The sequence below is a fragment of the Mercurialis annua genome, linkage group LG6, assembly GCF_937616625.2.
Source record: "Mercurialis annua linkage group LG6, ddMerAnnu1.2, whole genome shotgun sequence".
Classification (NCBI taxonomy): Eukaryota; Viridiplantae; Streptophyta; class Magnoliopsida; order Malpighiales; family Euphorbiaceae; genus Mercurialis; species Mercurialis annua.
Genome location: NC_065575.1, coordinates 9,798,773 through 9,825,473, shown reverse-complemented (window position 1 = coordinate 9,825,473; position 26,701 = coordinate 9,798,773). Strand labels below are relative to the sequence as shown.

Genomic DNA, 26,701 nt, shown 5'->3' with positions numbered 1-26,701 from the left:
GTTTAGTAGAACTTTTAAGATGTTGTCGGGGTGAGAGATACAGAGGGTCGCACACAAATTCAGATTTTTTTACACGGAAGAATACGAAGACGAAGGCCTGCCAATGCCCTATCAGGATTGTGGTGAAATTGATTAAGGGCACATGAACTGTTCTTGCGAAGTCTGAGATTTTAAGTATGCATAATCATGCGTTAGCTGTGTATCCTGAAGGACACCGTCAGATGAGCGGACTGAGTGCAGAGGCCAAAATTATTGTGCGGGATATGTGGCACAAGCTAAGCCTTGTGCTATTTTGGCGGCTGTTCAAGAAAAATTTCCATCTGACAACCCTACAAGAAGGTAAGTTTATAACTGCAGAATAATTTGAGAAAGTCCAGCTTTGAGGATAGAGATGTGGTAGGTTAGTTTTTTCATTTGGCTCTGTCGCACAACTATTTACACTGGACGCTTTCTGAGGAGAGCACAGATGTGTTGACCCACTTTTTATGTCGCATCCTGACTCCGTGCGGTTAGTCCGAACTTACCCCTGGGTGATCGGTGTGGACTCCACGTATAAGACCAACAAATACCACATGCCTTTCTTTGAAATTATCAGGATGACTCCTTCTAACAAGAACTTCTTAATTGCATATGCAATTATGAAGGATGAGACTGAGGGGAGTTATAGATGGGTGTTGGAGAGGTTGAGGTTTTTGATTGGCGACCACCTGCAGCGGACCTCTATTTTTACTGATCGAGAGTTGGGGATGCTTAAACCAGTGAAAGAGATATTTCCACATACTTCTCATCTGCTTTGTACGTGGCACATAAATAAGGATGTAGAAGACAAAGTGTTCAAATTGTGTGGGAGAGACAGAGCAATATCTGAAACTTTCATGAATGGGTTGTGGAAGAAACTTATCAAGGTTCAAATAGAGGAACAATACGAGGCAACTTTGACCGTGAAAATGCGGACTAGAGCGTTCCCAGCAGTGATACAGTATCTTGACCGGACTTGGTTGGGGCACAAAGAGAAGTTTGTATCATGTTGGACAAATAAAGTCCTACATTTTGGAAACACCGCTACGTGTAGAGTGGAGAGTTCACATGCTCATCTAAAGCAGTGGCTCAACTCTAGTACCGGTGCTCTAGACACAGTTTGGACGAAGGTGGACTGCGTTATACAATCCTAGTTGACTGATATTCAGTATGTTTCTGTTATGATTAATATTTTCTTAATAATAAAAAATAACGTTGACATTATCATTAATTTAGGGTGTTGTCTATATTGGCAGGAAAACACTCGAGGGCTCCAGACAGACTATAGGCGTCCACCGACGAGGTTATCCATACCACCACGTCTCCTACAAAGTGTCCCACTACTGTCTTGATTTAGTGGCGAAGGACCTAAGGCGTATGAGAGATCGAGTTGCGATGTTCTCGTTTGGTGTGGTTGTGTGCAGAGAACAACACATCAGATTCCGTGTGCATGTGAGCTGAAAGCAGTGATTGATGCAGGTACAATGCAATACTTTTTTGATATTAATGGAAAGCTAATATAAGTTTCATATATTATTGTCAGGTGTTCCGATTAGTCTGGATAATATCCATTCATTTTGGAAGACGCTTGTTATCAGTGACGGGGTTGAAACATCAGAACAAGCCGATTATGCCGCTTTTCAATCAGAGGATCATCGGTAATTTTGCAGGGTTGTGGAGGAGGTGATGTCTCAGGATCCCTCTATTGTGCGCAACATATCTCATATTATCAACGAGCGACTTCATCCCGAAGAATCTGCTTATCTTGAATCACAAGTAAAGACCACGGTGAGAGGTAGACCGAAGGGGAGCGCATCCACCAAGCGGGACCCTAGTGTCTGGGACACGAGTGTTTAGTCAAAAGTTGGGCGGTGGGTAGTAATTTTAGACGGTAAATAATAGTCCACTATATTTATGGGATACTGGAAATTTTAGTTACTTTAAGAATCTATCAATAAAAATTGCATTAGGGCTCTTTCATTTACTTTATGTACATACACATTTTACCCTCAACTTAACCGGCCAAGCAAATGTAATGCAAGACTGAAATGACATAAATTATGAGATTTTTTTATACTTTAGCCATACGAAGTTGTTTTTGTATTTTAGCCATACGGGTTCGTTTGATACTTTTTTTTATGTCTAAAATCGTAAAGAAAAAATAAAAAATTATATGGAACCATATGATACTATGTGAAACAGTGTTAAACCTTGTGAAACTGATGGCAACTATTTGCCTATGCTCGATATCTTTGGAAAACTCTGTTAGCTGGATAGGTTTAAGGCCTCATTTGCCGAGTTTGCTAGCTTTCGCATCTATGGTTACTTCTTATTTGTACCAGTCTACGGAGATACAGACGTCTGAGTTGTTTTTGTTATCGAACAAGTTGGGATTGAATCAGACTCCTTCTTAACTGTACTAGAAAAAAACACCCGCGAGCTTGGATGATTATCAAAGCAACCATCGACTTAGCGGGATCCTAAATGCGGTTTAGAGAAAAAGCTGAAGCGTTCTTGCGCCTTCTACTGATCCCTTCATGCAGTGAGGAAGCTAGACCGTAATTTAAGGTAGGGCACAATTTAGTTGAAAAAAATTAAAATACTATGACATAAAAATATAAATTTAAAATACATTTTTATAAATTTAAGGTAAGATATTTATAAAATGGATTAATTATTAAAAAAATCTCGACTCTTCAATCCCTTTTCAGTTTCACCTCCCACGTTGCAATTTTATCTAATTCACCCAAATTCGCAATTTTAGTTTTCAATTCCACCCTAAAAAACTAAATTGACTCTTTTTCACTTAAAAAAATGCCAATTAGATCCTTTAATTAGAAAATGTTAATTATTTTGAACATATGTCGGAGTCGGAAAAAGGCGGAGTGGTTGAAGAAGTGTAGCAGTGATTTTTTTTGATATTATAATATTGAAATAAAAAATTTATTATTATTTAAATTTATGGGGAAGAGAGTTTTTTGTTTTTTTTGAAACATTCAATGTTTTTTAAATATTATGCTAAAATAAAGGATCAAATTGACATTTTTTTCAAGTGAACAATTTAATTTTTTAGGGTGGGATTGGAACCAAAGATGCGAATTTGGGTGAATTGGACAAAATTATAACGTCGGGATGAAAAAAAATTATAAAGTGAAGGATCTTTTTTGTGATTAAACCTTATAAAATTAGTAAATTAATTAAAATATTTTAGAGGTACTTTTTTAAGAAGCTTGAGATAGGGCCCAAGCACAGCCTGGCTTTATCCTAGCTTTGTCTCTGCCTTCATGTATATTTCAAAGTTGATGATCCGTCGGGTGCTTGGTTATTTTCCCAGATTTTTGGGCTGATTATTTTTCTTTAAAATCAGATTGTTGACCCGTGATATATGTGTGCATTGATGGTATTGTTATATTTAATTATAGTTGTTGAAATAACCGGTTCTTGACCGGATTGGTACGTGGAACGGAATCGAAACCATTCAGTAGGTATTTAATTATGGATTTGATCAATAAACAATAATATAGCAAAATAAATAAATAACACAAGAGATTATGTGGTTCTGCATTAAACCGTACATCCACGGGAGAAAGAATCGAGACATTTACTAATCATCAAAAGGTGTACAAAATTGGGGGAGAATCACCAAATAGAGAACGTCTCTAGTAAATATGTTCATAGAATAAAAACCCATAAAATGTTTCTCTCTCTACAAGAAGTAGCCCGAAAGGGTTAGAATTAACTTTTATTCCTCACACCACACACACCCCCTTTTTTCTTTATTCACATCAATATCTATATTGTGTGTTCGGTTTTTGGTGTACTCTAATAAGTGAATAAGGTAGGCTATATATAGGGAATAAATAATTTATATGGTATTAGGAGTATTATACTTCCTAATTAGCCAGTGATAACAAAATCATCATTCTCTCAAATACTTTACTAATTAGAACACTAATATTAGAATTTAAATTCTAGGCATATCCAACAAACGTAGAATTATTTGATAATATAATTAAATTAAATTGTGCATATAACATATATAATTTTTGATTTTCTCTCGCTAATTTAGTACATACAATTTCAAAATTTATTTTCGAGATATTCATTTATTCATCAACTATACATATAAGGTTATAAGTTAGTAGATTACTATTTACCGCCCTTAAATTACTAGGTACTACCCTCTTTTTCTTTTATCTAAATGCCCCTTTATCTTTTCCTAATTTTAAAATTCAAATTCAAATCCACTCAACTCACATTAAAACACGAAGAACAGATAACAAATTTTTTAAACAAAAATGTCGAAATTTACCAAGAAAGAGAGGAAATATCCCGATAGGACATCTCCATTTTGGAATTTAACCACATGATGTGACGTCCTCATTTTGCGTCCCACCATATGGTGGGAAGTTTTGTGCAATTGTTCCACCATATGGTTTTTGCAATCAATTACACACAACTTTGAAATGGTTTTTTGATTTATTATGGATCTGGATCGAAACGAGCTACTCGATGAGCGTTATCGAGACTGTGTGTACAATGACGAGCTTGTGTTCTGACAATTTAGATTCATACTGGTCAAACATCTGTGCACAATTGCGAACATGAAGGATTGAAACACAATTAGCTGAAAATAGCTATAAAAATCCAAAATAACTGTAGTTTAAATCTAGAAATAGCGATGGGTTGCAAAATTCGTCACTAATTAGCCACAGATTTTAAAATTTGTCGCTAATTAGCAATGTATTGTAAGCGACATATATTTGTGTTCGTCACTAATTAGCAACTGGCTGTTATGTCTGTCGCTAATTAGCAACAAATTTTATGATACGTCGCTGATTAATTCAAAACAAAAAAAAAACAAATTAATTCAAAACAAAATTATTTATTTTAAAAATATTATTAAAAACATTAATTATTAAGAAAAAGTAATTATTTAGAAAAATAATTATTTTAAAAAAATAATTGTTTAGAGAAAAAAAACAATTATTTAGAAAAAACATTATTTAAAAATTAGCCATATATGCATTATTTGGCCTAAAAAAATAATTTATTACTAAATTTCAATTACTTTTGTTCAAAAATTTGTTATATATGTATAATTTAGCCGGAAATTTCTGAAATGAAATTTAATTTAATGACTAAAATGAAAGGAATCAAACTTTAGTCATTAAAATGAACAAGCACTACTAGAAAACAGTCATTTAGCGACGGATTTTTCCGTCGCTAAATGACCAAAATCCGTCGCTAAACACGTTTAGCGATGGATTTGCGACGGAAACAGTCCGTCGTAACTTTTTTGGTCGCAACGTTTGATAACGACGGGAAAAAAATTTTGCGACGGATTTTGGTCTCCGTTTTAGCGACAGAATTTTAAATCCGTCGCTAATTAGCGACGGATTTAGCGACGGATTTAAATCCGAATCGTAAAATAAATTTTTTATATAATCAATCCCTCATCCGCGCCCTCCGTCACTCACCCACCCGAGTTAAATCACGCACCCGCATCCACCTGTCAATCTTCACTAACTTCCCAGTAGGTCACCCATCCTTCCATTGCTCCCACTCAATACTCTTTAACCTTGTAGTTCTCCCGCGCACAAGTCCACCTTAACCAGCTCATATTCATGTTATATATTTATATATATTATACTTAAATGTAACTAAAAACAACAAATATTTGTTTCCATAATTTAAACCTGCATTCTAAGATAATTTTTTTATAATTAATAATTTTATTAAAATATTTATATACTTTAAATAAATAAATAATATATAATTATTATTTCATAAATAATATTTATTTATTATTTTATAAATAAAAACGTTATATTAAAATAATATAAATTTAATTAAAAAAATTAATAATTATTTTTTATTAAATACTATCTTAAATAATATTAGATACATTTTAATTTCTTTTGACACTGAAAATTAGCGACGGATTTGAAATCCGTCACTAAATTCCGTCTCAAAAGGCATAATGTAGCGACGGATTTTAAAATCCGTCGCTAATTGCGGAAAATCCGTGGCGGGAGTATTCCCGCCAGTAATTAGCGACGGATTTTAAAATCCGTCGCTAAATTTTATCAAAATAATTGGCGGGACTACTCCCGCCAACATTAGCGACGGAAAATCCGTCGCTAAAGTTGGCGGGATCATTCCCGCCAATTTAATGTGGTGTTTAGCGACAGATTTTAGATCCGTCGCTAAATCCGTCGCTAATCAAAAAAATAGTGACGGATTTTAAATCCGTCACTAAAATCCGTCGCTAAAACCCTGTTTTCTAGTAGTGAAGGTAGTTTGAATACCTTGAGGATCAATTAACTCAAGATTATTATTTCTTATGTTTTGTTTAAGGTCTATCTATTGCTCCTCATATCCATCTTCAATCCACAAGTAAAATATCAATCTAAAACATCAGCCTGTGTATTCTAATTCTACTTGTATAGTAGATGGATATTTGAACGTATCATTTTGTAGTATTTTAGATTAATAAGACTATATTGGAAATATTTGTTCCTGTATTTCCAAATTGAACGAATTTTTTCACTCAATCACAGCCTGATTTTCATAATAGGTTCATCTGAGTCCTCTTGAGAAAACAGATCAAGTGTTACAGAAAGATTGAAGTGGGCATGAAGTTAAACAATTAAATGAGACAAAAGGGTGTACTAAACTATACATTATACAGTACATAAAAGGCTGAAGATTGGATTCTGCTTTTTGTGGATTCAGAAAATCTTGGTCATTTATGGCATTTCAAAGAAAACGGGACAGTCAAAAAGAGAAGCCTGAACCTATTTCTGTCGCATGTCTCCTTAGCTGACCCTAACCCAAGGAAACTATTGGCTGGTCATGATAAACCCTAAAATCTACACCTATTTCTACTATCTTTCACAAGTAAAGAGTACTATGGAATGGCATTTGAAAATGTTCTATTAATTTACCAAATCAGGTTATGTGCATGAATATGTATGAGTTATTGCTTTGTGCATGCATATTCCTAACAATGCCACCTCAAAATCTCCCCTATTTACAATAAATAAGATGTTCTACGCATAACCTTTAGACCACGTTTGATTCATGAAATAGGTGCGGAATGGAATAACTATTCCGTATATAATGACAATTCTTTGTTTTGGTTTATGGAATAGGTATTTCAAAGAATTGCTAACGTTTAAGAATTATATTACATCAAATGCAACATAAGAAAAACACAAATTAAAAGTTTAACAGAAGTAATTTTCATGTGCAAGGCAAAAAACTTGAAAACAGAGAAACCTAGGTAAACTATAATATGTATGTATATATATAACATAATAGTTTCCTTCATCATAAAAGACTATCAGATGACCAACGACAGAAAAAAAAGAAATAAAGAGATAAAATTTAAAACAATGTAAAAAGAAATAAAAGAAAAAGACAATCCGGTGACTGAGAGTGAAAAAACGATGATATAAGATTGTAAATAAACCGAGCCGGACTGAGTTTTAGGGTGTTCATATTCAGCTTGTTACATGAACAAATTAAGATATTCATGTTCAGCTCAAGCTCGTTTTAAACTTTGAAAACCAAAATCGCAGTCGGTTCATATAAAAGTAGTAAAATCCATGTTAAGCTCCTCCAATTCGTCTTCGTTTGTTTAAATGCAAAACAATTAAACAAGCCTAGTCTGTATTCATTTATTCAGGTACAAAATTAATTTGGTTTAAATAAAAAATTAAAGTTTATTTAAGTGTGAAGTAATCTTTAGTTTAAGATGTTTGAATACTAACCACTGCCTCTAGCTACCAATAAAAGATTTGTCGTATTAAACCTTCTACGTATCCAACTTTGTAAAACATCCATAATCAAAGATTACACATTCTTGGCATACATTATATTCAGAAAAAGTTAAAACATTATAAACTACAAAGCTATTCTTGATTTTGAATAAACGTATCATATAAAATAAGTTGAGTGATAACATGTGTAAACAGTATTCCCAAATTACAAAGTAGCCATTTAGGGGTTAAATATTTTTCCTATCATCCAACTATAACTTTCTAATAAAACGATTACCATATTATAAAATATTATAAAATAATTACCGTACTATAAATGTTTTACAAAACGATTTTCGAATTATAAAAAATTGCAAAGTGGTTAACAAACTATAATTTTTCGATAAAATGATTACCGGCTTGCCGATGGACACCAGCTTGCTAATGTGAACGAAGAAAGATATATAGTTACGCATCAAGTTGGTAATCATTTTGTAAAAAAAATAATATTTTATTAACTATTTTATAAAAAAGTACAATTTCGATAATCATTTTATTTTTTATAATTCGGCCATTATTTTATTAAAAAATATAGTTCGATAATTATTTTATTATTTTTTAAATTTTTTTTACCATTTTATAAAAAAAATACTATATGTAGATGTCCAAAAATACTTAACCCCCCACCCAGATATGTCTCCGTTCATATTTGTGGCATCTGCAGCTTTGTGAAGAGAGACAAAAAAGTCAGATAAAAAAAAAAAGAGAGTCAAAAAAGAAGCAGCCCCTACAAGCAAAGGTGTCGTTTACTGAATCAAACAAGATTTTTTATGCACAATCCAATCCACAGCCACCTAAAATTTTCATAGTGCCCATTAACCTACACAAACTCTATCTTTTTTCGATCAAAAAATAAGTTGTCCAATTTTGTTGCTAGATGTGTGGGTTCTAATGTTCGTTTCATGTATTTCATACTGTACTTATGAATCTACAAAAATATATTTATTTTATTTTATGGATATTGAAATTCTGCATGAATTTTAAAGCAATATTTTCTTGTTTTAACTCGGTTGAATGTGATTTTTGTGTAGGAGTGGGAAGTAATTTCTTCTTGGTTACTATCCCTTCTATTACTAATTTATTTCATGGCCTAATGTCTTAAAAAATCCCGATTTTTTATTCCATTATCATTCCTACCACGACGTTGAAAATCAATCAATTTTATTTTATTTTGTATTTTTTTAATTTCAATTGTACCCTGAAGCATAAAATTGACCTTTTTTTATTTAGCAAAAGTTCAAAAAAAGTTCTCCAAATTGACCCTTTTTGCATTAGATTAATTTTTATATTAAATTGACCATTTTTGAAGAACTTTTTTGAACTTTTATCAAATAAATAAAGGTCAATTTTATCCTTCAGGATACAATTGAAATGAAAAAAATGCGAAAATAGAGTAAAATTGACAAATTTTTAACGTCATAGGATCGAAAAGGGGATGAAAGGTCGGGATTTTTATTTAAGGTATTAAGTCTTATTTCAGTGATTCATATAAGTTTCTCTCTATAAATAATAGTAAAATCTAAGTTTGAGATATCAAATTTTATTGGATAATTGATTTTAGAAGTCACTAAACTCTTACATTATTCCATTTTGGTCATGTGATTTGAATCTATTTTAGTTTTTTCAACTAACTTTTAATTTCATTTCAATGGAATCTTTTTTTAGTTATAAGAAAAATTGTAAATATGTAATTAGCAAATGTTTTTGATGAATAAAACTTTCATTAAAAATCACAAGAAGTGGCAAAATCTCAAGAATCAAAGCTTACGCACAATCAAGGCTACGGCTATGATTTTGGAGAAACATCAAGAACAGAGAATACAATCTAGAGTTTTTAAAAACTCTAAACAAGAATAGAAAAAATCCTTATTATTACATTTAAACATAGATATCGCTTTGGTGAAACTCTGAAAAATGATATTCGGTGTCTTGATTACTCTATCGTTGAAGACACGTCCATTCCTTACCTTTCAAATTTGCCAAATAAATGAATCCAAAGAAAAATCCATAAGTTAGCTTGTTTGTTGTATGGTGATTGTTTTTGCTATGTCTTTTTTTTTTTTTATAAATGCTGAGTTGATTAATACAATCACAAAGCAGTCGGTGACAAAAAAGAGACAAGTTATTTAGAAATCCAAAAGCAATCTTAACAACAAAAAACTGCTATGTTAATGCTATTAAAACCAAAATAAAACCGCTATGTTAATGCTATTAAAAATGATTTTTCTTGATATTTTGGGCCTAAACTGAGGGGTGAATTGATCCTTTATTCGCACCATTAGCATGTAACATATATAACAAATAATTTACGTATATACACATGGACATATCATACGAAACCCTAGGTAGCTAGTAACAAGTTACGCAAAGAAACGAATTAGTGACGCTTATTTACTTTTTGCACGATTTGTCTCCAACTGCCGCAGCCATTGATTCTGTCGTTTATGGGCACAGGTGGGTCAACAAAAACACTTCCTACTATAAATACTTCAATCATCAACTTTTGGACTTATTTCCATTTATTTTTGTTTTCTTTTTCTCATCTTTTTGCCGCTGATTAAAGTTAAAAGCTCCAACTGAATTGTTGTAAGTATATATATATATATATATCATGCACATAAAATTTAGATCTCAATGCCTCAGCTCAAGAAAAAAAATCCTGTAATAACAGTTATTTTTTTCTATATATTCTCTTCTTTTTCTTCTTCCTGATCTTAATTGTGCATAAATAATAATAAATAAATTGTTTTGAATTTTTTATATATAAAAAAGTCAGTTCTATATGCAAATTTTCATGCATGCATCATTGGATCATCAATGTTAATTAGTAACTGTTATTTTTCGTATAGGGCAAAGAATGCAGTATGGGATTGTTCAAGGGCATTAATCCAAGGTAAATCAGCCAAACCCTCATATGTATCTCATTCAGTCAGTTGCTACATTACATGTGATTAAATTTTTGAAATATTGTTTATTAATTATAAATTTTACTTGTGAATCACACGTACATACAGCAGGAACGTGTATATATGTGTATAATTTTGTGTTCTAGCTAGCTAGGCTTCCTTCCTAATTTTGTATATTTTACAAAAGATAAGGAAATTATATTTTAATTAATATGGGACTTAGCAAATTAGGTTAAAGTTTTGATGGACGATACGATTTTTTCCTGAGAAAAAAAACTTCACAATTTAAAAATCTAATGAAAAAATATTGAATCACTCCACATAGTTTTTGGATCTATTTTCGTGAAATGCATCTGGAAACAGAACACTTAAGTACATATATATTTGACCTAGTTTAAATTTTTTAAAAGGCATATTAGGTGAAAGTTATGCATTTCTAGAAGTAGAATCTATAATTATTGCCTAACGTTTTAAACATTAAAGTTTTTATTTAAACCTCCATTTTATCCAAACATATCTTAATGTTGTAATTTTTTCGTCCCAAAATAGTTATGCACTTTATCATTTTTACACATTTAAAAAAAAAACAAATTTACATTTTAACTTTTACATTTATTTTATTTAAATACTTCACTTCCTTGAAATTGCAGAGAATAAATAGTGAATATTAAATAAGAATATTATGAAAAGATCAATTTTAAAAATTATAATTTAATAAAAATGAACAAGTATTTAGGATAGTAAAAAAATAGATAAATTATATTAAAACGGAGGAAGTATTAATTATCGAGGTATTCAACTCAAAAAAATGCAATATAGAAAACTACTAATAATCTTCTGACCAAAGAAGTGGGCCTAAGTGAACTATTGGATGCCCATTTAATAGTCCATAACGAAAAGCCTAAAGCCATGAATGAAGGGTCGAGAGCATCAATTCAGGCCTATACAGACCCAACACAGTAAATATAGCCCAATATGATTTTACAAGTGATGGAAATTTAATAGCATTGAGACTGCATGTTGAAGAGGAAATCTGCCTAATTTATGATTTTATAAGGGCTCCTAATTAGATAGTATTAGTTTTAATGTCGCAAGGAATGCATATAATTTCTTATCTATTAACTCAATCACTAATTTTATCTGAACAAAATTTGTTAATCTACAATCATAAGTTCATAGCATCTATTTGTCTCAACCAACTTTGTTGCCATGCTTACCCAAATTTTGAAAGAACTCCATTTTTCTATTTCTAAAATGTTTTCCTCCTTGAAATGCTCTAAAGTTTAGAGGTTCATTAAGTTATAGCAAAAATATGACACTTGCTTTCTATAAAAAGAAATCTAAATTGATAGGAAAATGAATATTTTCTAGCAATAATCATAGGTCGTTTTCCATATATTCGTTATAATAAAGTATTAACCAAATAACCAAAAAAGGCCAAACTCTCATGAAAGTTTCACAAAAGTCCAAACTTTTCAATTTTATCCAATTTCTCCTGAAACACATGATTTCGTTTTAATTTTGTCCAATTATGTAATTTTGCTCATTTGACGCCTACGTGGCGTGGATGTGGCATGCCACACATCATCACCACATAAGCAAAATTGTGTAGTTGGACAAAATTGAAAAAAAACCATGCATTTGAGGACAAATCGGATAAAATTAAAAAAATTGGACTTTTGTGAAACTTTCATAAAAGGTTCTTTTTTTGGTCATTTGGCCTAAAATCTTTGCCAATTTAATTGGTCAGACATATATACGAATCACACTAAATATATTCGCTTGTCAGTTCAATGTCAAATTGCTAACTAAAATATATTAATTTTTTAATTTATTTTTTATATTAATTAAAGAGTTAATTCCATATAAAATCACTATCTTTATACGTTTTTTCATTTTAATTACGTACTTTAAAAAGTGTCAAATAAAAAAATTCGGTGTATATCTGTTGACTCGACAGCGGGAATCAACAAAAAAAGAGTAAGATAAATGTATTTTGTATGCTAATAGAGTATTAGTCAGATATTTATTTGGAAGGAAAAATACATCGAATTTTACTCATCGATGATAGATTTGAAAAATATGAAAGGTGGTGATTTTATTAGACACTTTTTGAAGGACGTGATTAAAATAAAAAAACGTGTAAAGATGATAATTTTATGATGATAATTTTATATTGGAATTAACCTTTAATTAAATCATAATTTAATAATTACAAATAAATTATAAAAGTAGAAATTAGATGAGCGTGTATGACTAAGCGTGTAACCTGCTTTTTGTTACAGGGAAAGGAGGCATAACTTAGAACTAGTTACATATCATATTTCTGTTATAAGTAAACTGTCCAATATCAGGAGGGTCAGTTTGAGAGGTATTTATATCCATATCCTTTAAATTGTCAGCATCCAATCTTGAATCACTCGGTTTAGCACTATGAGTATTAGGATGATTAAACATCACATGAACAACATAAACTTTGCTAGGATCTAGGGAGGTTCGAGCTTGGAGAAACTGCGAATTTAGTCTTCACTTTAGTTCAGGGGAAATCAGATATTTGACATAATTTAACAAAAAATATATAAATATATTTAGAAGGGTTAATTGCAAATTAAATCACAAATTTTAGCGTAATTTGGAATCAAAACACGAACTTTGAAATTTGCATGACAATGTCAATTACAAATTTTCATTTTTGGGTAAATTAGAACACCAATTATGTAACAAGAAAAGTGCTAACGTGACTGTATAATATAATGTCCACGTGAGCGCTTTTTTAGTTCGGTGTTCTAATTTTCCAAAAAAATAAAAGTTGATGAGTGACATTGTCAAGTTTCAAAGTTCATATTATAATTAGAAAGACTATTAGTCTGAAAAAACTTCCACCTAATGTTGTAAAATCGCCAATTTCATCCAAATCTACAACTTTCGTTTTCAATTGCACCTTCAAATATCAAAATCCACACATTTTGATTTAAATTGCACCTTCAAACATCAAAGTGACCTCTTTTGTCCAGTTTGGGTTAAAGTTAGCTGCTGATATCGATTGTTTGGAGGTGAATGTGTAGTCTGATTCTCTTGGCGTGTTCAAAGACCTCATAACCCGAGTAGAGCTACCGACCATGTTCAGCTGATCATAGAGGCCTTGCTACCTTTTTGACTTGCTCGGTTTGTTTTCAACATGTTGGTAGATCTTGTAATCATATAGCCCATGCCATTGCTAAATGGGGTATGTCTATTGGTAGAAATTGCTCATTTCATGGTGAAGTGCCTTTCCCGATCAACGAACTCTTTATTAATCATTCTTAGTTAATAAAGAGCTTCTTTCCTCTCAAAAAAATTTGTGTGAATTGGTTGTTTATATTAGAGTTTCTACGATCGAAAGATTAAAGTCGAACCTTAACAACCTCATTTGATTAATTAACAATCTCATTTGATTAATTAAACTATTTAAAAATAGAATGAGGTGGGTATGTGTGCTTGTTTGTTCAGGCTTCAAATTTAATAGATATTCATGTGAGTTGAGTGTAGAAACTATATCATTGTTGGAGACTAAATTTATCACTATTTAGATAATAACTACAACTCCTACTCCATCTAAATTGAAAATTAATTACTATTACCACAAAGTCTAAATTACACACTTCGGAGAAAATATAACTTTTTTTTTTGCTAAAATTATACTATAAACTTTCAATATAAAGAACCATTTTATTTATTTTGATAATTAAGAACCATTCTACTTAAAAACTTTATTTGTTATATAATCATTCAATAAAAATAGCTATAATATTTCAGCACTAGGTCCAAAACATACTGCATTTTCTCTAGCAGTAACAAGAGCTGAAATGAATTTGAAAACGACAAATCATCTTATTTTGCACTGAAGCATTTAGATGTTAGTTTAGTAAAGATACCCTTATTAATTTGTCTCTGCAAATCATTTTCATTTGAAAGACCGATAAATTTAATTGTTGGTATTTATTTTAACAAGATATGCCCTTTGTCCATAAATAAAATCCAAAGGTGAATCAGGAGGGATTTTGCTTGTCCTTGAATTTTTTTGTCTTTGTTTGTGGTTGAAATTCTTTTGAAAAATAATTGATCATAACTTTACAAACATCCCATCTACATATATATATACCAGGTAAAGCTTTTCAATCATCGTTTCATTATTTGTAGATTTGATCCCTTTTAAATTTTCTTCTTGTCTTAAATCTCAAAATTATGGATTCAGATTGATGGTTTATTTTATTTTGTATTCTTAGATTTATTGATACCTCTAAAAATTTCATGTCATGTTCAATTCTTTTGCTGAGTCGAGAATATAATTAAAGAAATTTGTCGGGAAAATTTTAGTTTCCAATTTGTTTTTTTCAAAAGAGCTATATGTTATCTTGGATGATTAGCTATTATAAGAAAATTGCAGAACATTTCAATGTTGGGACGATCTTTAGTTAGGTTTATCTGTGCTCTAGAATCTAAATAAAATGTGATATTCATCCATTTTAGCATTCATTAATGTTGTCTTTCAAAAATTGTATAAACATTTTAATGGTATTTTCTATATGATCTTCTTGATTTTGCTGATCTAGAAACTAGTATGATCTGCCACAATATTATACATTGCTGTTGTGGAGTGTATCTCAATTCTCAAGTTTTGAGTTCAGACGACATCTTAGGTCAAGCATGAGCTTGACTCGAGTTTGATAAAAAAAAATGTTATTGAGAATTTATCACATTTAATGATATACCCATACATTTAATTAGAGGTATAAACATCAATATAGAGAAAATATAAATTATCATTTAATGTGTGTAAGGCACATTTAGAATCTCAAGGCAGATCACGAGTCTCTTTAACTGATATTCAATTAGACTCTCAAGGCAGATCACGAGTCTCTTTAAGTGATATTCGATTAGACTCTCAAATCTAACGAATCTCTTTAATTGATACTTGAACTTGGTTTGATATGAAATTCGAGTAGTTTGCCTTCGACTTTACTCGACATCTGAGCTCAAGCTTGAGAATGAGAATTAGTTTGATAAAACAAAGTTATTAAAATTTGTTATATTTAATGCATTTAATTGTTTTTACACTAAATTATGAAATCCTATAAATCAAGATAATATACATCTAAATTTAAGTAGATATAGTAAAAATTTAAATTATTATATTACGTGTCTAAGAGGCTGTTCAGGCTTTCGAGACAAGCCTCTTAAATTGATACTCGAACAATTCGAATTCAAAGCTCACCTCTAACTTTTAGAGTCGACTTCAAACTTTTTTCAAGTCAACTCGCAAGTAGCCTAACTCGTTTACACTCCTAATTCAGACAAGAGTGACAGAAAAAAGATAAGGTTATGAAGAAAAAAGAAAGAGAGTGGAAGAGCAATTATTTGTTGAGCTAAAAATAATGAGTTATAGATTGACATAAAGAGAGTAAGGGGACAGTCATTTCAAATTTTATCTTCTTTCTGTACTACCATTACCTAATACCTAATCTTCAATCCCTAATTCTCTCAGTCATCCCTTATTTGGTGCTTTCCACTTCCACAAAAATGGTCCAACCACTCTATGACAAAACTACTTGTTTCATTTTTTAGGTGAAACCATGATTTCCTCCATTAATGGTGCACCTTCAAGCTCTCTATCTGCCCCACTTCTCTCTCCTAGGGTTTATCTTCATGTTCTTGACCAGATTTTGCTTTATTTAGTTGTTTGTTTCTTTCAAGATCTATGTTCTTTTCTTCTTTAAATCTAAAAATTCCATTCTCAGTAAAGTTGAAAGTACATAATAATAAAATAAGAGCTTAGTTCCAGTAGTTTTTTTTTTTTTTACTATTTTAGGGTTTGGTACTGTCTCTCTCTGTGATCTGTTTTTCCCTTCTGGTTCAAGTGGAACTCATGATTAGGGTTTCTCTTGGTAGATAGAGATTTATGTATGTTCGATCTTCATAACCATCAGTAAGTACCCACCAAAACTCATTAGGGTTCTTCATTTTTACTGGAGATCTACTTCCTCTAGGGTTTGAACACCTTTCATTCTGCTTTGATCTGGGCATTCTTGGAAAGAATGCACAGATCTGCATGATCAAATGGAACTGGAAATCTTTAATAATTTGTTTGTTTTTTTATTATTTTCCAGAATTTCTTTTACCCAGCCATGTTGGGTAGGGTTTGAACTATAGATCTAGGGCAACAGAAATCTAAATCATCTTCTCTCATAGGTAAAAGTCTGTGTATTTGAGATATAGATCCATGTGTTAGAAAGAAAGCGGGGAACATATGGATAGAATGTAAAGGTAATAGAGATTCCAAAATAAAAAAAGTTTGATTTGATGGAAATTGGAACGAAGCCAACTTCAAGTGGAACCAGAAAACAGATAGACATGTAATTTTTGTCAATTGGCTACAAAAATAAAAATAAACCAGCACATTGTTATCAGGCATCTGCTGTTATGTTGTACGGAAATGAAAACGGAAATAACAATGATAATTAATTTTTTTTTAAATATAAAAAACGGAAACGTGAAATAAACGTGTACATAATTATAGTATATTCATTGAAAAAAATGTATTTATAAATATTAAAAATTTAAAAAATATTTAATAAAAATATATTTTCACAGATTATTTATTATATACTCCACATTGAATAATAAATTATTTGAATATAATCAAAATTTAAGTTCACAATAAATAAAAATGTGGATTATAGTGATTGTATTTTCAGAAAGAAGTAGTTTTTGTTTGTGGATCGTAGATTCTTGGATGGTTTACGGTTAGCTAATCAATTTTCTGTAATTTATAATCAGCTCTTTTATTTTTATTTTGTGGAAACGAGTTTCTTATTAGGAAACGGATATCTAGTTTTTAATCATTCAAAAAACGGCTCCGAAATATTTTGTATGAGTTTCCGAGAGTTTCGGTAATAGAAATGTTTTCCCGAAACAGATAATGCAGGTTCCTTAAGAAATTCACACATCATAAACTAGCTATATGATATTAGTTGCAGACAATAAAGTTGTTCTAATCATAAGTTAATCGCTAGCATGAGTGGCGGACTCAGATATATTTTATAAGGTGGGTAAGATTGTACAAAACGTTTATAAAATGGACAAAATTGACAAACTGTACATTTTAAGGTCAGTTATACAGTTTTTAAGGCAAATAAACAATACTATTAACTTATATATTCATATTTTTTCAAAAATTCATTCTACTGACCTGTAAAAAGTGGGCCCAATCAAAATAATAGAGTGGTCAAGTGTCTACCATAAGCTCTTTTTGGTTCCGCCTCTAACTAGCATTATAGGTCTGGATTAATTCTCCTAACTAATTAAACCATTTAGTTGTAAGATTATGAGTGTAACTTTGAAATTAACAACACTGGCTTTAGTATTACAAATTGCTTCTTTTGTAAATTAAGCAAACATAGTTCTCAGAGAAAGAGAACTCATAAATTTTGAGAATAGAGACTTTAATTAGCTTTTGAGCAAAGATAGGATTATGAAAGATCTGAAAATAGGGTTTAGAACAATAGCAATTAGTCTCACCAACACAAAAAAAATAGTAAAAATAGAAAATGATGTAAGTTTAAGTAAATTGACTTTGCAACTCAAAAGATTGAAGTAGTGTAGCATGTGCAATTTTACCTTAGCTCTCTGCAGTATTCATGTGGCTCTGCTGGTTTGAACATTTGCAAGTGCGGCTTGTTTTGTCCTCTATAATTTGTGTGTGAGACTGAGATGTTGCTTTCAAGTATATAACTTCACTGGCTTCCTTCATTTTTATCAATAATGTCTAAAAGTGCCAAAAAAACTATATGTTTTTCGCTTGTCGAAAATCCATTCAGACTTTTCAGAAGTTGTAAATTTATCATAATTTGACCAACTCACTAGAAGGTTATCCAATTTTTTAAAAATTAATTTACTTATGTCTACGCAATAGTCAAATGTATGATTTTTTAAAAAATTAAAAAGAAAACAAATTGTCGATTAAAATGCTACATGATTCGAATAAATCAGTTTAAAAAAATATTAATTGACTTTGAAAAATTAAATAAATTTTCAGAGAATTGGCAAATTTGGCATAGTGGTAAGATGATAGAAACATTGAAGAAGGTGTGTTTCCCCATATTAAACCACCGCAGTAGCTAAACTAGTAATGTTTTTGAAAAATAAGCAACTAGAATTTCTCTTTCAGAAAAAGAAGTTTTATATAGTAAACTCATACTTGCTTGCTTCATTTTATAATCCACCCCGAAAGAAGGACAAAACAGGACAGATTTGGTAACTAATAATGTCAAATAAATTGAAACATTTATAATTCCGTGAAATAATATAAATTTATTTAATATCATGCGTACGTAGGTTAAATCACTACTGTTAATTAAATTAAATTTTTTTGTTTAAAATAGAATTAACTAAGAGAAAAAGAGAAACTATATTTTACAAAATTCTAATGATTAAAATATATATGAATATGAGAAGTCCCAAAACAAAGTCAATCAAGAAACCAGCTGCTACTTTTGGTTATTTAACATCAAATTTTTATTTTTTATGAGCAACTGTGGCAAAATTCATAAATTTACACGGAAAAAGTGGCTCAGCCAAGCAGCACACTAAAAATCACTGTTAAAAAACAGAAAAATTGTGATAAACTAAATTTTCGTTCAAGAAGATGAACAAACTTAACTGCCTTTAAAAAGTGAAGAAATTAAATTTCCTTCACTTCCATTAAGAAATTGGAAAGTTTTTCTTCGCTTCTTTAATGGAAGTGATGAACAGATCCACATGTCGTCAAGAACAGACCTGTCGATATGTTCTTCAAATTTTAATTTTTTAAATCATAAAAGGTTAGAGGTTAATTTGTTATATATGTAAAATTTGGAGGGTTAATTTGTTATTTTAAGTTTTAAATTAGAGGGACTAGATTGTTTTTTTAATTATTAGGTATAAATTTAAAATATTTAAAAAAAATTAGGATTATTTTGAACCTTTTTCTATCAAAAACCACCTTTGTAAAATGAAACCACTATTAAAATCGGAGAGTGTATCTCACTCTCTTAGGTGAGAGTGGGGATGGGTGTTTTTGTACCAAATTTGATAAGTTCAGGGTAAAAATGATTATATTTTGTTAATTTGGACGTTTTCGATATTTTGTGCCAAGTTAAGGGGGTAAAGTGATCCTTCATTTATTATAATTCCACCATTTTTCATATATACATATTATTTGGACTGGTCAATTTTAAGGTTCCTCAACTTTTTATTTTTTAGTTTATCTGGTTTCTGAACTTTACGTTTTAAATTTATCTAATCTTTAAACCTCCATTTGATCTTATTTAATCATTGAATTTTCTATTTTTTTTAAATTTATTTGGTCTCTGGACTTTTATATGTTAGAGGATTTGAAGAAGCGAAAAAAAATCAAAATTTAGAGACCAGATAAGACCAAATGAAAGTTCACGGATCAAATAAACTAAAAACGTAATAATCTATATTATTTTTGCACATCATCCCATAAGATCAATTGTTATTTTCTTATCCAAAATTGTACTAAATAGCACAAAATTTATACCCACTCATAATTTGAGGTATATAGTAATGGGGTGTAAATGAACCGAGCCGAACCGAGTTTGGAGTGTTCATGTTCAGCTCATTTAGCAAATAAGCTATTTATGTTCGGTCATGTTCAATCAAACTTTGAACGGAGTGTTAATGTTCAGTTCGTTTAGATTTTATCGTGTTCATGTTCTGTTCGTGTTTGTTCGTTTAGCCGCTAAACAAACGAGCTCACGAACAAGCTCGAGAACGAGTTTGATAAGTAATAAACGAGCATTTGCAAGCCCGTCGTTTAGCAGTTAAACAAATGAACACTAGCTCAACTTGTGTAACCATTAAACGAACGAAGACGAATACGAGCTAAGTAAATTAAAAACAATATCTAAAAAACAAAGAAAAGAGTGAGAGTTTGAGTGAGAGGCGGCATATTAGATTCAAGGTTACCTGTTTTACTTTTAGACTTTTAAATTTTTAGTATATCAATTTTAATTTTAGGGTTATGAATTTTTAACTTTTCTTATACCAAAACTACGTAGTTTTGATAGAATATACTGAAACTATGTAGTTTTGTTTACTCTATATAGTTTGAAAGATTATTTAAAATAATTATATAAATTAATTTGAATATGATTTAGTTCGCTAACAACTAATCGAGTACAAAAATGAGCTTGTTCGCGAACTATATACGAGCTACTAATCGAGTTGTTCGTGAACGTAAACGAGCCGAACACCACTATGTTCATGTTCGACTCATTTATATTAAAGAATAATACCATATAGCTTATGTTGCCAATGTTGCTAGCTCAGCAAGTTTGTTATAGCGGCACATGCTTTTGGTGATGAGAAAGAAACATGTGTTTCTGTTTTAAGTTGGAGTTTTCAACTTGTATAAATAGCTCTCAAGAACAGTTATCAATCTTTGTAACAAATATTATTTTGAGATTAATCAATAAAATTCTCTCAACTTCAAGTTCTTGTTATGGTATCAGAGCTGGTTAATCCAGTCTCTATCGTTCAAAATCAATCAGATTCTTTACTTCTTCTTTGAAATTCAAGGTTCAATAATGGCGAATCAAAAGAGACCGGAGGATTCTTTTTCAAGTCAAGTGGTTTTATTGACTCCAAACCTGCTCCTTCTCCTATGGTGACTTCTAGCAGGCTTGTTAAGGATGACAAAGATTTGCTTCCTGATAACACTGCTTACAGCTTATTGGCAAACTCTTGTACTTATGTATAATTAGGCCTGACATCTCATATGCTAAACAACTCTCTTAGTTCCTTGATTGTCCCACTCGTGCACATCAAGCCGCTGCTAATAGAGTATTGAGATACATCAAAGGAGCTCTAGGTCAGGGAATTTTTCTCTCTGCTTCTTCAGATTTCAAGCTCACTGCATTTATAAATGCTGATTGGGCTACATGCCCTGATACAAGAAGATTTGTCTCTAGATTCTGTGTCTTTTTTGGTTCTTCATTGCTATCTTGGAAATCAAAAAAGCAAACAACTATTTCAAGGTCCAGCTCAGAAGCAGAGTATAGAGCTCTTGCTGCTCTAACTTGTGAAATCCAATGGCTCATTTACTTATTTCACAACCTGCAGATGCCTATCTCTTTACCTGTTTATTCAACTTGCTTTGAATCCAGTCTTTCATGAGAGAACCAAGCATATTGAGATTAATTGTCATCTCATTCATGACAAAATCAATAATGGATTGATTTACTTGCTTTCAATCTCAGAGCAGTTAGCAGATTGCTTGACCAAGGCTCCTCCATCTACTGCTTTTCAATCAGCTATTTCCAAGCTGAGTCTTTTGGACATTTACACGCCTCAGCTTGAGAGGGGTGGGGGGGGGGGGGGGGGTAATCCATATAGCTTATGTTGCCAGCTCAGCAAACTGCCAGCTACATCCAGCTCAGCAAACTGCCAGCTACAGTCAGCTCAGCAAGTTTGTTATAGCTGTACATGCTTTTGGTGATGAGAAAGAAACATTCGTTTCTTGTGTTTTAAGTTTCAGTTTTTAGCTTGTATAAATAGCTCTCAAGAGCAGTTATCAGTCTTTGTAACAAATATTATTTTGAGATAAATCAATAAAATTCTCTCAACTTCAAGTTCTTCATAAAGAACATAAAATCAAGCTCGATCTCGGTTCGTTTAAAATACGAACGAACACAAACCAAGCTCTTACCAAGCGAGCAGCTCGGTTCATTTACAGCCCTATATAGTAATGAATTTATTTCTATAGTGCAGAAAGAGGCAAGAAGATAAGTTTATGTTTATGTTTTTGTTTGAGATGAAGATATTGGATAGAGATAGATTTCTGGAAATGCAAAAAGGAAAGGACGCGCAAGTACGTAGTAAATGAAGGAACCTGCTCAGATATTTACATCGTGCAAACAGGCAAATGCTATCAACACAATCATCTTCTATATATCACTCATCATCATGGAAACATTACCTTGCAGCATTCCAGAAGTGAGGTCAGCCTTTTTGTCCTTCACTTTGTAATTCTATTAAGAAAAATTATGTGCCTATAGCTAAGTTTTGTAGCCTGTGGTTAGCTAGTTAAAAAAAGTTAGGTTGAAGGATAAATGAATTGATACACCTATAATTATAGCCGGTTTGCTAAATAGTAGTATAATTTTAAATATTTTCAGTTTGATATATTATTTTTACGACCTTTGTCAAGTATATCAACAACTTATTAGAGCCGATATGGTGTAATATTATATGTTTACAAAATATATGCTATTTGGTATATACAATATTGTATCATGTTAGTTCTAAACTAGTCATATATATATTTAACAAAGATAATAAAAATGATATATTAAAGGCTTAACCCATATAGAGGTCCCTGTACTTTATATATTTATTAAGCTCATAAAGGACCTGAAAATCAAAAATAGGTAAATAGAGGGACCAGATAATACAAAAATGAAGTATAAGGACCTACAGAAAAAAAAGTGTAAAGTACAGGGACCTCTATATGGGTTTGGCCTATATTAAACTGATAAAATTTAAAAGTTATAATATAAATATTAAAAGAGTATACTTATGTAAAAATAATTAAGCTCAATTTGAGGAATAATGTTTTCCGTTGTATTGATCTTTTATGTTATGACTCTTAGTAGCACTTTCTGTTTGTGATTATTCTTTGTCTTCCACTTATTTGTGGATGTGCTAATCTACTGATCATTTATCAAAAAAAAAAAAGATATGACCATTAATCGTATCTTTTGTTACAATAGGAGGTCATTACAAAAAGAATACTATATTTATCGCGAATTATAAAATGGTAACTAGGTTATATCTTCCGTTAAAAAAATATTGAATTAGTATATCTTTAGTTGTAATTCTAACATATCATATAAGAAAAAACATTATATTTTTTGTGTTTTTTAACCACAATAATCCCCTTGTAAATAAAAGGTATAACTGAGTGATGTTTTTTAACAAAATAAAACTCGGTTTAATTGATATTCAGAATAATGCACTCATGCAGATTCTTCTAATTGAACCTATATAGAAAAAGAAATAAAAAGAAAAGTGGAAATCAAACATACAATTGATTAATAACCCTAATAAGAAACTAGAACAGTAGAACTACTCCTGTCTAAAGGAACATAATTCACAAAAGGAAAATTGAAATTGAATAATTTATAAGCACCCTTTTTTCTAGATTGTATGAATCTTGACTTCAAGAAAAGTAATTCTCAAATTGGAAATAAAAGTACTCTAAGCCTTCTAGTGTTTATTCATTTGTTCCTCTAAAGTAACAATATGCATGCATCTACCCAAACTTAGGAACAAAGACACAAAGTTCATTAATTGATTAAACAAAAAAAAAGTTCAGAAGAAAATGATATTTGTTACACAAATACCTATTTTACATTAACTCCAAGCAGAAATGAAAACTGTACATACTATTCTTGGAATCTTTGTTCTAGTTGACATAGCTATATCACAAAGCAGCACCGGTTTAACTGCTGTTAGCCACCTCCCATGACTTGCAGAAAGATTGCAAATCTGTGATTTGCTGGTTGTGCAACTATAATATTGTAAAGATTAGAGGGTTAGAAATTTGAATAAATATATATAATTGACTCTAATTCAGGAAAATTTATGTCATTTGAATTTACCTCTTGAGGTATGCTATTGTTGTAGAGATGATTGATATAATAAGGGCTCCACTTCCCCATGATCACCAATGGATCATCAATCATGCAGCTCTCTGCTGTAACTAATAATCTGTCATCTTGCTGTTGCTGCTGATCATGAGAACTTATCGGTACTTGTTCGATCTGATCAGTCAATATCTCCATGGAAAGATTACCAGTAGATTCTTCACCAGTAGTAGTAGTAGTTTCAAAAGGACTTACACAGCTTCTTTGGCTCAATTCATGGCTTTTTCCTTCATCCGATCGCCTCGATTCATCCATGATTGTCCTTCGATTGACCTGTAGCGCCTTTTCTCGTGTTCTTTCCCTTGCTCTTTCCCTCGCCTTCTCTCTCAATTCCTTCGCAAACGGGTGGATTACAGCTTTACGCGGCGCTTTAGCCCTTTTCATCCCTTTTTTGTTAACACTTAATGATGACGCTGAGGGTTTATCTTTAGAAATGTTTTGCTTATTAGGAGCATCAGCAGACTCATGAATTTCAGCAGACACAACTTCAGACTCAGAAATAGAAGATGCACTGCAATTATTATTACTCATAGGACCATCATTAAGCATCTTGATAGCTGATTTAGCCTGAATAAGAAGCCACTCTACAGTTTTGCTAGCTTTATCAAAGCAAAGCTTGTCTTGTAAATCAAAGAATTCACGAGCAACTTTAAGAGACAACCTCATTCGCCTGTCTCGTGGTCCTTGAGCTGTATTAATTTTGCTGTGACGATCTCTCTTTGAAGATCGCTTTCTCGAAGTACCCATCTGCTGCTCTTGAGTAATATTACTGTTAAGTGATTCTTTACTGCAGATTTTGGTTAATTCTTCAACTTTAACACCATTACTAACAGCAGCAGGTAAAATAGTTGTATCAGAAAGTGTAGCAGTAGGTTTTTGGTGGTGGTGGTGGTGAAGTAGAATATCAATGGTTTGATCATTATGAAGGAATATATTACCATGGTCATGATCATGTAACTGTAACTGATCATCATAGCAAGGAGAAAAGGGTGTGGTGGGCAAGTGAAAGAATGAGAAGTTAGGAAGCTGATGATCTTGATGTTGATGATCATTCAAAAAGGTTCTACTGTAAACTTGTTGGTCATTACAGTAGTAGATGGGGTCGACATTAATGTCGCTGCTTGACGGAAACATTTCTGCTATATAACAAATAATAAATCTTTGGTTTGATTTGGAAAAAACAAAAAAAACAAGAAAAAAAACCTAACCCTTTTGTATCAAATTCAAGCAGCTATAAAGAACTGGAGCGCGAGAACGACATACATATATACACACACACACACACGCTTTAACTAAGCTGATATAACAATTCTCCAGTCATTTTCACTTCAAAACTATCATCATCGTCGTCGTCGTCGTCTCTGCAAGCGTAGTGAAAACACAGTTCATGAGAAAGACAGCCAGTTTGCTTTACAGCCCTAGCTAGCTGCTGGTTAAGAGCTGTATTTACACTGTTGTTTGTAATATGTGAAGATATAAGAAAGGGACAGCCGTAAATAATTATGCATATAGCTTTCTTCTTGACATATAGAATTCAAGAAGTAGATAATGTTTTGTGGACTATACCTTGAGCAAAGCATGAAGTAGAGGATGAGAAAGACAGCAGAGCACAAGTACTAAATGTCCATGGGGGCTGTACTGTAGGACAGCGGAAAGAGATAATGGTGGCAGCCAATGAAGGGGAATTTATTGGAATCAAAGAGAGCTACCTATACAGTGAGTGTTTATCCCACACAACGGACGTGCCATGTTATTTTTACAACAATCCTATAATCATTTGCGATAGGAAATCTTTATTTATTACTTATTTTTTTTATCATTAAACATTTGCACATGACTAACGCCTTATTGGTTTGTTGCACGAATGACGTGGCGCAACCGGTGTGTTGTATAATTATTCATAGCTTAAATATTGTAATAATAAAGGTTATTGTCGTATTAAATATTTGTATATTTCGCGTTTTCTCGATTTAAGCACAATTTATTTAATATCTCGTCTTCATTTCAATTTTTTTTATTTTATGATTCAGTGCCGTTTTTTTAAGATTAAAATTATATTAAAGCCGTAAAAAGGACAAAAAATTAACCACTCTAAATTTTCGCATAAAAGATAACGTATTTAAAATGGCACACTAGAGTTCTGTGCTGTTTTATGCGTATTTTTGTAAATATAGTGTCGTTTTTGACCGTTTAAAATGACCAA

At 31.4% G+C, this 26,701-nt stretch overlaps 1 protein-coding gene across 1 annotated transcript; it reads right to left on the bottom strand.

Annotated features, from left to right (window-relative positions):
- Positions 1–24,045: 24,045 nt before the first annotated feature.
- LOC126686105 (transcription factor TB1-like) lies at positions 24,046–26,161 on the bottom strand. Its single transcript, XM_050380136.2, has 2 exons — positions 24,454–26,161; positions 24,046–24,362 (listed from the first exon to the last, which is right to left on the bottom strand). Exons 1-2 carry the CDS (start codon positions 25,630–25,632, stop codon positions 24,294–24,296), a joined length of 1,248 nt encoding a protein of 415 aa, XP_050236093.1. The 5' UTR covers positions 25,633–26,161; the 3' UTR covers positions 24,046–24,293.
- Between the last annotated feature and the right edge of the window lie 540 nt (positions 26,162–26,701).

Excerpts from the sequence above, each read along its gene's own strand:
- LOC126686105 (XM_050380136.2), bottom strand. The coding sequence starts at position 25,632 with ATGTTTCCGTCAAGCAGCGACATTAATGTCGACCCCATCTACTACTGT. Across the intron at positions 24,363-24,453 it reads ACAATAGCATACCTCAAGAG|TTGCACAACCAGCAAATCAC; the intron begins GTAAATTCAAAT and ends ACAATATTATAG.